Genomic DNA, 15,309 nt, shown 5'->3' with positions numbered 1-15,309 from the left:
AGCTCTGAGTGCCAGCAGCGTATGAGACTGGATCACTAAAATGTAAGTCAAGGAGGAAGTGCTGTGTCGGGGATTCTGCAAATCCACCTCAAGTGGACCTTCAGAATGATCTGGAATCTGGATACAGACTCTTATGTAGCACATAAAAATATCTCTAGTACTTAAAAAGCCAATTAAAAAGGGGACCTATTATACCCATATGCATGCAATATCATATCCCAAGGGGAAAGAAAACATATCAATTTAATTTTTCAAGAATAATGACTGTGCACAAGCAAAATGTGTTATTTGCAAATAAGTGCTTGCAAATATCAGGCTCTCTTATCTTGTCATTTCAAAACAAAGCAAACATTTTAAACGTAATTATAAAAATGTATGAAAATACCCCCGTTGACTTTTTTAACAGCAGAAAATGTCAAGGATTCCCACATCAGCTCATGAGTGCAGCTCTCAATTTAGAAGTCAAGCTGAGAACTGGATTCCCATGGGAGAACCAGGAAGTAGCTAGTCGATTCTTTCCGGCGCTGTGCTTTGGGCCAACAGAAAGGCTGGGTTTGGTTGGAAACTGCATGCTTGGCTGCTATCAGCATGGAGGTGGGGTCCATGATAACGAGGGGAGGCCTCCCCCAGGCAGTGTGTGTTAGGCTGAAAGGAGATCACAGTTAGGGAGAGAGACCAAGGGGACCCTGATAAGCGCAGAAAAGTCAGAGAGGAGATGACTAGGTGGTCAAGACCGTGGGTCTCAGAAAGCAAGTAAGAAGAAGGTGATCAACCACGTGAAATGTCAGAAGTCTCACCGTTGAGACTAGAAGCAGCTCTTCAATAGGTAACATATCACCAGGAACACCATGAAATTTACCCCCCAAACTGAGAGTCACAGGGGTGGTCTGAGCACAGGACAGGGCGCAGACCTCACCCCGCTGCAGATAAACCTGGACACGTGTCATTCTAGTTCCACGACTACCACGAGGACACGACCTCAGAGCACACGAGCACTGAGTCATGAACCCTCACACGTGGCATTAATCGGAACACAACACGGTTAGCAGCTTCACGAACAGGAAGGAGGAAAGGGAGGCATTCAAAACTTGGAATGACGCTCACAGGAATGTGGAAATTCATATGTTTTCCTTCACCCCTATTTATTATTAAACGCCGTCAAGTATTTTCCTGAACAGAAATGTCCCACTCTTTCTCAGAGTTGAAAGACAATCAGAATGACAGTACTGAATTAATTCCTCATTTGCTGGCTGAAAGGAACTCGGAGCTGCACTGCCAAAGGGCAGAACCGGGAGAAGGACACCACGTGTCTCGGCGTTTGTGCACGTCCGTTTGATTACTGCGCTGTGTTATCCTACTGGCCTAGCAGCTGCTGTCTCCCTTCATCTGCAGAGCGCCAAGGCACCCGTTAGTCACTAAGCCCTGAGAAGTATTTCTGAGTATCTGGAATTCTTAACAGAAATTCCAGGAAGTCAGGTAGATAAATCACAGACATAAAATGAAGGGAAAAAAACACCTCCTAGGAAAGGTTCCATTAAAGGCACCTTAAGAAGCTGTGCTAACTGGTGCCAGCCCAGGGGCCAAGGTACCCCTACCCCCTCAGGAGCCGCTCTGCAACCTCCTGTGCTGGGCCCTGGTGCTGGACAGTCCAGCATCACCTTCCTTTCTTCCAGGTGCTTTGAGTAACTTCTGTCGTCTGGGTCTCCTTCTTACTGCTGCTGCTGCTAAGTCATTTCAGTTGTGTCCGACTCTGTGCGACCCCAGAGACAGCAGCCCATCAGGCTCCCCCGTCCCTGGGATTCTCCAGGCAAGAACACTGAAGTGGGTTGCCATTTCCTTCTCCAATGCATGAAAGTGAAAAGTGAAAGTGAAGTCACTTAGTCGTGTCCGACTCTTAGCGACCTCATGGACTGCAGCCTACCAAGCTCCTCCGTCCGTGGGATTTTCTAGGCAAGTGACTCCCATTGTCTGGAACAAACACTGCTGGCTTCCTCTGCTCTTATATCTGACCCTGCCCTGCTCGTGAATTAATGACCATGCATCAACCATGTCCACCAGCTTTCCCTACACAAACAACCCCCCAAATTGTAACTTAGGCAGCTCACCTGACTGAGCTTAGGTTCTTTCTTCGAAACACTCTTTTATCATTCAATTCTTGGTTTTATCATCCCGCTTTTTGAATTTATACATGTAGATAAATAAATAAATAAGCTCAAAACACGGGATGATAAAAAGGGGCTTCCCTGATAGCTCAGTTGGTAAAGAATCCACCTGCAATGAAGGAGACCCCAGTTAAATTCCTAGGTTGGGAAGATCCGCTGGAATGGAAGATCCCATTCCAGTATTCTTGGGCTTTCCTTGTGGCTCAACTGGTAAAGAATCCACCTGGGTTCAATCCCTGGGTTGGGAAGATCCCCAGGAAAAGGGAATAGCTACCCACTCCAGTATTCTGGCCTGGAGAATTCCATGGACTGTACAGTCCATGGGGTTGCAAAGAGTCGGACATGACTGAGTGACTTTCACTTTCACGCATGAAGAATCAGAATCCTAAATATTCTGATATGCTCAAAATTTGCTTGAATTTTGGATATAGCCTTATTAGTAAAGAAGGCTTCACTCCTTTTCAATCTACAAAGAAACGGTCATGAACACAACTTATCTGGCCCAAACTTAGCTTGGACATACTGAAGGTCAGAGGGCAAGGGACATTTGGGAGGAAAAACAGTAAACTCTGATAAGAGACTTTTTGGCTTAAACCCTCACATGTGGAAGAATATGTGGACCTAAAGAGGGAGAACCTGTCTAATTAGGTTTAACTTCAACACCATGAAAACACCAAGGAAGGGAGGCCAACAGTGCCCGGGTTCTCTGCAGGGCCGCCCAGGGCCTGGCCAAGGCGGATCTTGAGTCCTGGCTGGTGGTGGCGGGGTGGGGAGGTCTCCACTGTGCTGACATCAGGGTGCTGTGGACTGGCTTGACTTTCTAACCACTGGATGATGAGTGGATGCAACAGACGTATCAGAAGGACGAAATGCTCCCTGGGAATGCCCAGATATGAGGCAGAGAGGAGTGAAGCAGTGCGCGCTGAGTGGGCAGAGATCTCCGCAGGGGCTCTGCTTCCATCCGCCTTTCTGAGGCAGATACTCTCGGCTTCCCCTTGCCGGAGAATCCTGTGATTCCAGGACAAGCTGGTGCTCCTGGGGTCATCTGAGTAGCCTGGCCTCCACCACTGTCCAGTCTACAGAAAATGGCATCACATCATTGGTCTCGCATTGCTGCCTTTAAAAAAATGATGTAGCAGAGTCAGTCCTTTCCTGTTAAGCTATGAATCATAAACATTCTCTTAAATATCTGATGCACCTCCACCTCCACAGTACAGCAGCTGATTGAGTTATTTAGATTTGGAAATTAATGGGCTGATGGTAGTGTTACAGCTCAGATGGATTTACAGTTATCATATTTGGCCCAGTGTGATTTCACATCAGAATTCTGATTGTTTGAATGGAAATTCAGAAATATTAAAAAGAAGCCATGTTAAAACTGGCTGGTTTATCATATGCAAATACTGTGCATTAAGATGGAAAACACCCATTCATGAAGATAATGAAAAATGGACATCAATGTAATAAAATAACACCCTGACGGATTCTGAGACTTACAAAGCAGTGGGTTTCCTCCTTCTGCTTAAAAGGAAGAAATGTTCATCCAACTCCACCCCAATTCATATTTGATCTGCAATCCAGCAACAAAGCCCTGTGGTCTGTCAGCACAAAACCTTATAAAATGGCTCAAGGTTTTCAACATTCGAGTTTCCGTGTTTTAAAAAGAAGAGGGTGTGGGGGTGAGAAGTGTTGCAGCCGAGAACAGACAGTGCGCAGCAGAAAGAGCAGGGTCAACGGAGGCCCCTGGCTCCGGCGCTCATACAGCAGCCACAGGGGCAGCACTGCGGAGAACAAAAGGCGACGATGATAAAATTGGTGCTCTTGTTTTATAAGGCTGGCACAGATGGGCCTGGCAGGCTTCGTGTTTCATTTTCATGAAACTTCAGCCACATTTCCAGGGCAACATTTCCACTGTTTGCAGGCAAAGGGTCTCTGTGTAGGAGGCCAATGGCTTGCCAATGATTCTGCTCAATGCCCCAACCTAAGCCAGAAAAAGGAATTTAAATGCTCAGTTAGGTTGAGTGTTAATAATCCTATATAACAATGTAAACTCAATGATTCAGTTATTAACATGCATTTTAATTAAAAGGAGTCATGTTTAATTCCCAGTTAGACATGAAGTCCTAATGTAAAACTTTCTGCTGAGATGATCATAGCTATGGGCTCTACATGCACACAGACTATTTTCCTAGTGTAGCTGAAAAAACCCGTCACCCCTCGTTCAGACACACATTGCTGATACTGCATTCTTTTACTCTAAAATAATGTCCTAGGAGAAAGTCTCTGCTCTAATGGGATTTACACCAGTATATTCAGCCTGAGTGTTGAGTGTAGCAGTAACTAGGTTAAGAACCCAGAAGACTCTGATACACAAATACAATCTTTAGTCTTGGCCCAAAACATTAGATACATGGTGATCTTCAGAAGAAAGTAAGACATTTTAAACACCACCACCACATGTAACAATAAATGATAGCCCCCCCCCCATAGTCAAATATCATATGGTTTTAGTCATATCTGGCATATTTATATAATTTATTCACAATAAAATTAATACACAACTATTATATTTATTTGGAGAAGGAAATGGCAGTCGACTCCAGTATTTTTGCCTGGAGAATTCCATTGACAAAGGAGCCCGCAGGCTATAGTCTATGGGGTCGCAGGAGTCGGACATGACTGAGCAGCTAAGCACACAGTATGTTTACTTCACACCACCCATCTTAAACTTACCAATGAAAGTCTCATTGTCACTAACAACTGACAAAGTTTAGAAAAAGCACCGTATGTATGAGATAGGAACAAGGCTGTTTTAAATTCAGATCCACTTCCTCATCAGGAGTACTGAGGGTTGTTCCTAACAGTGGAAGAACACAAAAGGAGAAATAACACCAGCAAACGCCAAGACAAGCAAACCAAACCAGTCTGAACAAAGCCCAGAGTAACAGGAGCTGTGAGCAATACGGAATATTCCGGTGGCTTCTTGAAGTCAAGGCCAGAACTATCAAGGAATCTAGTTCTGGAGGTCTTGTCCCCTAATATTAATAAAACAAGACAAAACAAAACGGAGCAGAACAAAGCACCATCCCAGGAAGCTGTATGTAAACAATTCTGTGTACTTGTTCCAATGGTAAGACTTAATTTTCCCCAAGAGGCCACTATATATTCCTAAAAACGGATCTAATACCAGTTCCATAAATTATGAAAACTTTCTGCAAAAGCTCTAGGGACATTAGGAAAGGCAAACTGCTCTCATCAGCTAGGATGTTTTCAATAGTATTTTGTATTTCGGCCACAGGGATCAAAATCTTATGCTATCTATATTTGCATATTTCTCAGTAACTTTTTACAGATGCATATAGAAGACACCGAAGATTGAAAGCAACCAAAATAATTCACAACTGCTCGGCACCTCTTTAATGTCCAAAATAAACCTAGCAGTTTAGCAAATTTAAAAGCTGTCATTGATTATTAAATCAGCTGGCTCCCCTGCAAATACTTCTCTGTACTGATCTCTGTCAAGTACATGTACTTAGGTAGAGGTTGGACTTACTTCAAGATGCAGGGCATTTGCCTTGGCAAGTTACTAATTTTAACCAACAGCTCAGGTAAAGCCATGGGGCAGCTTATCAAGTCTGAGCTTAACAGGATGTTATGGCTCCCAGAGGGAATCCCACTTTGGTCACTGTAAGAAGACCCAGTGTTTGCAAAGGAGGGCACTACACTCAGTGCCAGGAACTGAGTTTGAATGGAGGGCCACAGACTGGAACGCGTCTGCATGGAGCTGAGGTAGGAGGCAGAGGTTCTCTGTCCAGAAACCACAGCACGGGAATGGGGGCAGAGGGGAGGGAGGGACTGGGCAGGCTGGCTTGGCAAATCTAGATTCAGGGGGCTGGAAAAAAGGACACAAGAACAGTCTCCAAGTATCTGGCAGGTCGCCATGTAGAAGAGGGATAATCACACGTCCCTGTGTAGCTTCAGTGCGTTTGTGCGTGCTGTGTCACTCAGCCGTGTACAACTCTGTGTCCCTGTGGACTGCAGCCTGCAGGCTCCTCTGTCCATGGGGGTCTCCAGGCAAGAATACTGGAGTGGGTTGCCATGCCCTCCTCCAGGGGCTCTTCCTGACTCAGGGATCAAACCCGCATCTCCTGTGGCTCCTGCACTGAAGGTGGATTCTTTACTGCTGAGCCACCAAGGAAGCCCTTCAGTGCACTGGTGCTATGTTTTAACCCATCTTGAGAATTTTCTAAAAATTAGAGCAACTCACAGGTGGATACACACTTGAAAAGATGCTCAGCATCATTAATCGCTAGGAAAATGCCAATTAAAACCACATGAGATACCACGACACACTCACCAGAATGGCTGACATTAAGAAGACTGATAACACCAAGTGCTGGTGAGGATGTGGAGCAACCTGAACTGCCACACGTTGCCGGTGGGAATGCAAAATGGCACAGCCATGAGGAGAAACAGTTCAGCCGTTTCTCACCATGTGACCTCGAAACCCCATTCCTAAGGAAATGAAAACACATGTTCACACAAAGATCTGTGCCCAAATGCTTAGAGTAGCTGTGTTCATGATTGCCCACAACTTGGGTTGTTTAGCAACAACCAAACGTCCGTAAATGGGAGAATGGACAAGTATACTGTGCTATGTCCAAACAATGGAGTAACGCTCAGTAGGAAAAGAAAACAGCTGCCAAGTGCAACAACGGGACTGAATCTCAAAAGAGTTATGCTAAGTGGAAACGAGGCTACCCTGCACAATCGCACTCATGTGACCCTTGGAAGAGACAATACTACAGGCACCACCAAGAACCACATGTTTGGTGAAGACAGTTACCATGAAGGGACCCCAGGAGACGTTGCAGGTGGTGGAGATGGTCTGTAACCTGACTTGGGCAATGGTTACACGAGTGCACACATTGGTCAAAACTCATCCAGCTGCAAACCTGAAAAGGATTAAGTCTACTTGTAAACTGAACCTCAGCTTGTTTCTTTTTTAAAGTCGAGGCTTTACATATAAACAGTTGAGGGCCTTGTCACAAAAAGTCCTTGAGCAGCAGCTGGATGGTTTCCTGTCACAGGTGCTCCTGTTCATGTGCCTGCCTTCGGTGGCCAATTAGGTCATCCTGCATCTAAGGGATCCCAGGAGTCGACGGTCACACAACACCATGACTTCCTTTTCCTCGTCTCCAGTTGATTAGAGCAACTCAAAGACTTATTTTTAGCCCCTGAAAAGAAATCGGCTCTGTCCCGTGTCATATTTATTTTCTAGAGAACGCAAACCCTGTGGCCCATGTGATCTTTGAAAGTCGAACAATTAAAAAGCTCATTAGGCTGAACAATCACTCACTTTTATGTTTTACCTCTTTGCTGATACAGAAATGGGCAAGGCTAATTCAAAGGGCAGTAAATATTCACAGATGCCAAACAGGTATAGAGTAGATACCTAAAACGAGGAGATGCAGATCACCTAACGCTGGAGATGGACTTGTATCAGGCAGGCTTGGGTTCTGTCTATGGGAGACCCCGGGAGGTCTTCCCTGCTATTTGTATTGACACGTGTGAATGGATGCTATACTCCATTCAATTAAGGGAAAGCCGTATCTTCACTGAATGTGGCTGTGTATCAAAATGGGGGTGTGACTGTCTACCACATGCCTGTAATTGTGGTCAGTTAACACTGCTTTTTATTTCCCGTTTACCCTTTAGTTACACTGGCGCTGAGTACTGGCTTTCTGCTCTGTGCTGTGGTCGTTGCTTTGTCTGTCTGTCTGTCTGCGGTGTGCTCCGAAGGACAGCCTGTGTGAGAGACCCACGGTGCTTCATGTCCAGCCCTGAGTGATCTCAGGGCTACAGGGGCAGTGTGAGGGGAGCGTCAGGTTACTTCCAGTTCAGATGAACTTGTGCGTGGAGAACGCATCAGAGTGAGCATGTGTGCTCGGCTGTTGCTAAAGAAGGGGGGGCGGGGGGCGCGCGGGGAATCCCACAGCCGTTCCATTGGTCTTTGGGGTCTTCTCTTTTATGGCAATAATGCTGATGGCCACTTAAAAACACAATGAGGCTTTTACCTGTCAAAAATGCCGTCTTCTCCTTAATAATGTGACTGCAGGCAGACTTGAAGACTGAGGGAGCTCCAGAGTAAAATCGAAGCTTGTTCTAACTAGCTGTGTGTGCTGAGAGAGCTTATTCAACCTTGCTAAGCTTCTGTTTCTGTCTTTAGAATGGGGAACGGGAGTGTATTTTAAGTGTGCAAAGCACCAGGTAGCACGTGCTTCGCCTGCAGTGCTTCATTCATGGCAGACACCCTTGCTCCGGAGTCCCTCCAGGACTGCTGACTTGGGAAGTCATTATCGCCTCTGAAAACCCCCACACCATGGGTCTGACCCATTCACGACAGTGCTGGGCAGCACCCACATGGAGCTACGCTGCGCCCCAGGCGCTCTGTGGTGGCAGCTTTCAAACCTGCTTTTCCCAAGTCAGGATGGTGAGGAGAAGGTCGTGTACTAGGAATAGTGTACAAAAATGTACTGAACTTACAGTTAATTGCTGCTGCTGCTGCTGCTAAGTCGCTTCAATCATGTCCGACTCTGTGCGACCCCATAGACGGCAGCCCACTAGGCTCCTCTGTCCCTGGGATTCTCCAGGCAAGAATACTGGAGTGGGTTGCCATTTCCTTCTCCAATGCATGAAAGTGCAAATTGAAAGTGAAGTCGCTCAGTCGTGCCCGACTCTTAGTGACCCCATGGACTGTAGCCTACCAGGCTTCTCCGTCCATGGGATTTCCCAGGCAAGAGCGCTGGAGTGGGGTGCCATTGGCTTCTCTGCAGTTAATTGCAGTAGCATCAATATAAGTAGTTTTAGGGTGTGTATGTTTTGGGAGAAGAGTTATGCAGCAGAACTTTGTGTTCTGATTGGCACAGAGGGTCTATTTGCAGATTATTAAATGCACGTACTCAGCCACAAGTTTGGAGAAGGAAATGGCCACCCACACGACAGATGAGGAGCCTGGCGTGCTACAGTCCACAGGGTCACAGAGCTGGCCACGAGAGTGACTGAGCACAGTCACAAGTTAGTAACGAGCTCACGATACTGAATGGCTTACACTGAGGTTGAAACAGCACAGACAACTCCCGAGCCCTGAAACTAAGAGAATGTGTGGGGATGCACTGTTCACTCAGACAGCTGGCAAGGTGGGAGGAACACCAGGATGGAAGACACATGAAGATGTAAACCCAATGGGCGAGATGTTAAGGAGGTGAGTCTTTCACCCCATTTTGAGTAAAGATCAGCACTCATAATCTTTTTTTGCTTAATGTACTAAAGATGGGGAGTCAATTCATAAGCATTTAGTTTAAGTAAGATTAAAAAAAAAAAAAAAAAAAAAAGACTGTTCTCCACCAATCGATAGCCGACATCCAGGATCCAGCACCCACTCCCGCTCCAGCCTGACTTCACACTCTGAGGAACACGGTGCAGCGCCCGGGCCTCCCTCTGGTTGGTAAGGGCACCTCCCCCTCCTCAAGGAGCACAGCTACTTCACCCCTGTTCACGTGAGCCTGAGGGATGAGATGCAGAATGGAACTTGGGGAGCAAAGGTCACTGCCTGAAAAGTGTGGAAAGGGGGCCACTGCTTACAGGAAGTTAAAGGCCAAACCTGCCCACTGAAACACCCATAAGAGGAGTCCAACTGGGTGGGTGTGAACACCCAGAACCAAATTTAACTGTACACAATGCATTCACCATGGATTGAAACAACAGATTTGGTTTATGAGAAAATGGAGAATTAACCCAAAAAATTTCCCTGGGGAAATGTAGGAAATGGAGCCTTTTCTTTATAACTATGAGTTTGAAACTGTAGCCTGCATCAAGTCAAATTATCATCAACTGCCTGAAATCAATTGTCAAGAAAGACTCTTTCCATAATGGATTTTAAAAAAGAAAGGAAAAAGGGTGAAACCATGGCACCTCTGTTTGGAAAATGGTTAAAAAGATAATGTGCAAAACTCAAAACTTTCAAGTATTCATAAGATTAAAAAAAAAACATTTAAAACAAATGATTTGACAGCTGCAAATGCAGGATAACACCTAGCTGAATTATAGAAACAGTGTGGATAATTACTTTTTTCAAACGTTAGGGCTCTGTGGACCAAGGTCCTGTCTGAATTTCCCTGCAGCACAGTTAATGTGCAGTAATACAAATCCTGCTGTCACATCACCCTAAGTTCTTTATCATCCGCACATCACTCAGAATGACGAGAGGCGTCCTGTGATTCCAGCAGTCTTCCTTTGAAGGATCCACATGTTAATTACTGCACTAATTATGGTTTTTGAATAACTAACTGAAGTAAGCAGCCTATGGGAGGTGCGTGCATAAACCTAAGACTGAGAAAATACTAGTTACGGGATCATCAGTGTAAACTGACACATCGAACAGGTTTAAAAGAAGTGGAGGCCGTAGATTTTAAAAGACAAGCATCTTCAATAATTAGGGCTCGGTAAGGCAAAAAGAAATGTTATTTCTTAATGGCAAGTGCATTTAAACTGTTATCTAAAGATCTGAAGGTAAGCCTGCTTAATTCACTGCTTCTTCTTTTGTTATTAGGAAAACATAATTGTTCCAAATAATTAGCACTAGAGTACATCACAAGCTGACAACAAAATTATAGAAATCTTCATATTCAGATCCCTCTAGCTGGCTATTAGGAACAGTTTCTGATCATAACCCATTAGTTGAAGTGCTCTGCGTTCTTGATTGCCACCAAATAACCTGAGATATCTGCCTAAGTTAACAGCCTCTATTTATTCAGAATTTTCTTGACAGTAAAAATTGCTGAGGATTTTTACAGCTGCCACACAAAAGAACAGTATTCGATGTGTGCACTTGGAGGATGAGGTGATACGCTAACTGAAAAATGGATTTTAAATACACTTTTAACTCCTAAGTACCTAAGTGAAAACCTGAAAAGACACTTCTCAGTTTTTAAACAGCTGTGACCATCTGTTTCTTAGAAACTGTCATGGCCCCATTTCATGTCTTGTGATGTTCATGTTAATTTTTTTATTTTTTTGTCTTGCACAGTACTTTTTCCTTTCACACAATATCCCTTTAATTCTTGAGTTCTCCGTAACACAAGTGATAGAGATAACGTTTCCATTTTTTATTACCAAAAAAAAAAAAAAAATTCCCCATTTTTGAACGATGTTGGATGTACACTGTGGCTTGTTACTAACAATTTTAAACCAGCTAACTAGCAGTTCTGTGAGGCGGAGGAAAGAAATCAAGAGGTGCAATGCAGTTCTGAAGACAGTGAGCCAGATTACCCGGTTCCCAGAGATCGCGGAACTAACCCGTGGTGAAGGCTTTCCCCTGCTGGTTCCTCAGCCGGCGGCCAGGGAGCCTCTTGATGATGGAACGTGTAGCCAGGGAAAGTGTGCTGGAATAACCGAGTCACTGTGTAACCGGCAATGCCATTTGAAGTTAGTTTGGAAATTCCTCTGTGCTAACAGTTTAGCTGATAAACCCGCAAAGCTTTATGTTTTATCCCACGAGGGATAACTTTGATTACTCTGGTAATTAATGATGTTGGAGAGTAATATAGATTTTCTGTTAAGATTGGAGTTTGAAGTTAATTAGTCTTCCCATTATGATTTGCTGATTAATTATGGATATTTAGTTATAAAGAGAGATGTTAATTATTAATCTCAAAAAAATCATCTAGTGTAATTAACTAAAACTTTGACACCAGTTAAAATTCCCAGTGAGTATAAACTTCTAAGATTATCAATTACCCGGGCAGAGCGCGAGTACGTGCCCTGCAGAGGAACACAGTCTCTGCGCCCGGGACCTGGCTGGAGCCACACCTGCGGGCTGGATCCACACCTGTGCCTGGGCCTGCACGTTCAGGGAAGGCGTTTGCCAGGTCTCAGCGCAGCGCTGAACTGTGGGTTCCAGTGTACATTGCAGCGTTCTGGGCAGAGTCTCACAGTGTGAAAGACCTTGTTTCAGAACAACCTGCCACAGCAGAACCTCAGCCTGGGCACCACGTCGACACACAGTCGGTCAGATGACGCCTTCGCCTCGCAGCGGCGGCGCGCCCTTGAGAGGCACGGGCGCCGTCAGCTCTGTGAAACCCTGAAATGAACCTCACCGCTGCAGCAGATTATTTTCGGCAGCAGCAGCAGTTTCTGCAACTATCAAGACAGTCCTGCAGCACAAGCACTAATTAGTGTTCTAATTCACATAACTTGAAATCACCTTTGTGGCTAAAAAAAAAAAAATTATTTTTTCCCTCTCTTCATCTTTTCCCCCTAATCTGTCAGCAACACAATCTCTGTTACCAAAAAGGGGAGGGGGACGTGATTAAGGAAAAGGGTTAAACCAAAAAGCATCATGGGCACATCACTGTCCTGGAATTTCCCCTGAAACACATTCTCTGAACAGGGATCTGTTTACATTATCTCTAGATCATCTTGACAATATTTATTCTCTATTTACCTAAATGAGGCAATATGATGATATTTATTGCTCAGAATGGCTAAATATAGACTTTTCTTGAGCACTCAGTACCATAGTGGGAGGTTTTGCTCTAATCTACATCTTTAAACTGACAAGCTGGAGAATTCCTAATGAATGCCTCCTTTCATCTGGATGTCTGTGTGTATTTGACAGTATAAATATTTAGCAATATCGGAGTCAGCTTGTGATTTTACCCAGATGGACTGATTGATGCCTTGGCTCGACGCTGCCAAAGACAATCCATGTAGTTATATAAGCAATTTCCCTCTTAACTTCCTAAGAAGCAATTAGGTGACCAAAGGCAGCAACCCAGAAATAGTAGGAATACTTCTGGTATCGGCTGACAAGTCTGAGGGATAAATAAAATATGGTACTTAAATTATTACCACTTTACTTTCATGAATCACGGGATTAAAGCTTTCACTTCTAAAGTACATATAAATTGCAGGGTTTCTTATGTCTGTAATTTGCAAGAATCTAAGTTAAAATACCAGCTAATCAGTCAACTCACATTCACCTTGGGAAAAGTACCACCCTTCCTTGTCATTTTTGTAAATTGCATGCCTAAGCACCAATGTTATTTTGAGAAGAAAAGGCGCTTGTTGTCAATAACATATATTGCAGTCTAGTTAAAACAACATTTGTTAAGATTTAATCGCAAATGTAATCCTCCTTTAAAGTTTAGACAGAATGCTCAGAGAAATTCAAGGGACAGACAATAAATCATTTCCCTCATCCTGGGTGTGAACAAGGATTCAGGTATGTCGTTTTAACAACAAATGGGATAAATTCTCTCCTGTGAAACAATAAACGCTCCTCACTCAGAAAGGAACTGCTAGGTGACACTACCCCTCGCATATCACAGACTTTTTTTTCTTTTTCTATTATCATTGCTTTCATCTATGTAAATCACAATGGAAATGAAATCTGAGAATTGCAGTATTTTTCCATCCCCACTGTAACCCAGCTGCAAAGGCTGACACGTTCTTGCTGAAACTTAGAATGGGCTTGTGGAGGTCCCATCACCTCCTCTGTGCTGGGTGTGCTCGGTTTAGCCTCAGTTCTACATGGTGCAGACGCCTGCAATGATTATGTCAGGTGCTTCCACGAAAGCTGCTGCTCTGGGAGAGAAGAGGGACACGTTATTTTTGGCACCAGCAAAAGTCAGGTATTTCTGCAATGCTGTTGCTTCCCCTACCCTTGCCTCTTCCTACCACCTCTGGTTTCTTTGTTTCCTATTAACTCGTCCCAATCTTTGTATAACCCATGCAATAACCCGGGAGAAAGGGCAGGCAAGACATTATTCTTCTTGACACTAATGCCTATGGATCCTATTCTGGTGTGATACCTCCCCTATCACTAGATATCGCACTAACAGCATCCTCAAGTCAAGAGCTGGCATCCGTAATGTATTCCAGAGGCGAGCGGGATGCGATGCCCACTGGTAATCAGATACATGCACGATCTCCCTGGGACAGGCTGTCTGGCTACAATGTACAGTAGACTTAAGTGCAGGACGCATCAGTCATGTTCCTTCTTGTGCATGGCAGTTCCTTATTTCTAAAAAAAATTATTCCGTGCCTGTTGGCTGCCAGATGAAAATAAATGTCTATGGTATTCTACCGATTGGGTGTGATTAGTAATAAATTGGTCATTGGTCAGATATAGCGGGCCGGGCTCTAAGGTGCAACCTACTGGTATCTATCCCATTTGCCACACCGCACTTCAGTCGGTATGGCTAAACCACTGTCAGCGCTGTTTCCTTCTTTGAGGGCCAGAAGTAATATAGTAACGGAGGAGGCAGTGGCACCCCACTCCAGTGCTCTTGCCTGGAGAATCCCATGGATGGAGGAGCCTGGTGGGCTGCAGTCCATGGGGTCGCTAGGAGTCGGACACGACTGAGCGACTTCCCTTTCACTTTTTACTTTCCTGCATTGGAGAAGGAAATGGAAACCCACTCCAGTGTTCTTGCCTGGAGAATCCCAGGGACGGGGGAGCCTGGTGGGCTGCCGTCTATGGGGTCACACAGAGTCGGACACGACTGAAGTGACTTAGCAGCAGCAGTAATATAGTAAAGTGATGGCAGAATGCAGGGTGCCACTTGATACGGCAGATGCCTTCCACAATATCTACCGTACCTCTTCCATCATTGTTGAAAGAACCTCTGTATTCAAAGATGCCTCTGGTATTCACTTCGACTGGGTAACAACAACAGGGCACCAGAAAGAAAGTTTTGATTGAACAGTACAGGCTTTTTTGCCTGAACAAATTTGTTACTGAGATGGGGGGTGGGGGCAGGTGCAAAACTCATCAGCACCAATCAGCCCGAATGGTGTGACCACGCTTAATTTCATGACACCACGCTCTAAATTACATCAAAGTGGCCACGACTAATTCCTGTGCTGCTAGACCAGATGACAAATGAAATGTCCAAGCAGCTACAAGTGAAAAGCTTCCATCTTTCTTCCATGGCTGCATATCACTTACTTTAATGATGTATAATGGCCCGCAACTACACTTAACCTGTGCATTAAATGGCAGCGAAACTGTTTACCTAGAGTTATGAAGTAGAAAACAGCAAATCACAGGGAATCTAAAGTGTGTACATTAACCTCCCACACG

The 15,309-nt window shown here is 44.7% G+C and overlaps 1 protein-coding gene across 2 annotated transcripts in view; it reads right to left on the bottom strand.

The window, feature by feature from the left end:
- Positions 1-15,309, bottom strand: part of ZNF407 (zinc finger protein 407) — a 393,000-nt gene that overhangs the window by 11,686 nt on the left and 366,005 nt on the right. Inside the window, exon 9 of one of the 2 annotated variants that reach the window (XM_044934535.1) lies at positions 13,587-13,808. The exons of the other annotated variant lie outside the window; for it this stretch is intronic. Coding sequence (XP_044790470.1) covers positions 13,777-13,808 — 32 coding nt within the window. The 3' untranslated portion in view covers positions 13,587-13,776. Of the gene's footprint in view, positions 1-13,586; positions 13,809-15,309 lie in introns of those variants that run through there. 2 annotated transcript variants of the gene reach the window in all.

The sequence above is a fragment of the Bubalus bubalis genome, chromosome 22 (genome assembly GCF_019923935.1).
Source record: "Bubalus bubalis isolate 160015118507 breed Murrah chromosome 22, NDDB_SH_1, whole genome shotgun sequence".
Taxonomy (NCBI): Eukaryota; Metazoa; Chordata; class Mammalia; order Artiodactyla; family Bovidae; genus Bubalus; species Bubalus bubalis.
The sequence above is the reverse complement of the archived record's forward strand: the minus strand, read 5'-3'. Positions and strand labels throughout refer to the sequence as shown.